Source organism: Alligator sinensis, unplaced genomic scaffold (assembly GCF_000455745.1).
Source record: "Alligator sinensis unplaced genomic scaffold, ASM45574v1 scaffold1318_2, whole genome shotgun sequence".
In the NCBI taxonomy this organism is placed as follows: Eukaryota; Metazoa; Chordata; order Crocodylia; family Alligatoridae; genus Alligator; species Alligator sinensis.
The window spans coordinates 34,841-35,591 of record NW_005843067.1 but is presented as its reverse complement, the minus strand read 5'-3'; the positions used below and the strand labels follow the sequence as shown (position 1 = coordinate 35,591).

At 64.0% G+C, this 751-nt stretch overlaps 1 protein-coding gene across 1 annotated transcript in view; it reads left to right on the top strand.

Annotated features, from left to right (window-relative positions):
• The window catches only part of RELA (RELA proto-oncogene, NF-kB subunit), a gene marked incomplete at its 5' end in the record, with an annotated part of 7,109 nt that overhangs the window by 1,194 nt on the left and 5,164 nt on the right, over window positions 1-751 (top strand). The window contains one exon of the mRNA XM_025193570.1: window positions 301-499. Within this exon, the coding sequence (XP_025049355.1) occupies window positions 301-499 (199 nt within the window). The remainder of the gene's footprint in view (window positions 1-300; window positions 500-751) is intronic.

Below are 751 nucleotides of genomic sequence, written 5' to 3'. Positions count from 1 at the left end.
CCCAGGAATGCAAGTGCAGCATCGAGGCCCACCTCTCTATGGGGCAGGGCCTGGCTCCACCCCCAAACCTGAGCCCCAGCCCCTGCAGCATCACCGAGGCCCACCCCCCATCAAGGTAGGCCCCGCCCCAGGCCTTAGCCATGCCCCCACGCCACAGACACTAGGGAGCCCTTCATCGTCCCCGACGAGCTCGGCCAGCTTGGGCCGTTGACTCTGGAACCTACTGATGGCCGGACCCGAGTGAAACCCCCTCCGTCCACATCCCTTATCCCAGCCTGAGATGATGGGAGTGGGACTGAGTGCCCAGACCCCTGGGTTCCCTCCTGCCAATGGCTGCCCCTCCCCTGCAGATCAATAACTACACGGGCCCCGGGAAGATCCGCATCTCACTGGTGACCAAGGACGCCCCGTACCGGCCGCACCCCCACGAGCTGGTGGGCAAGGACTGCAAGGACGGCTACTATGAGGCTGAGCTGGCCTCTGAGCGCAACATCCACAGGTCCGCCCGGACGCCCGGTTTCTCTGCCCAGCTCTGGGAGGGGAGTGGGGGCTGGGGGGGCAGCCCGGACGCCTGGTTCTCTGGGAAGGAAGTCCAGTAATGATGCTAGAGCAAGTGGGAGCTGGCAGCTCCGTCTCCTGGGTTCTTTTCTGGCGGCTGATTTTTTGGTGAGGCTTTGGGGAAACTGAGGCAGGTGAGGGTCTTGGGTCTCCTGGGAAAATTCGGAGGTGAAACCCCAGCGTCTGGCGCTGC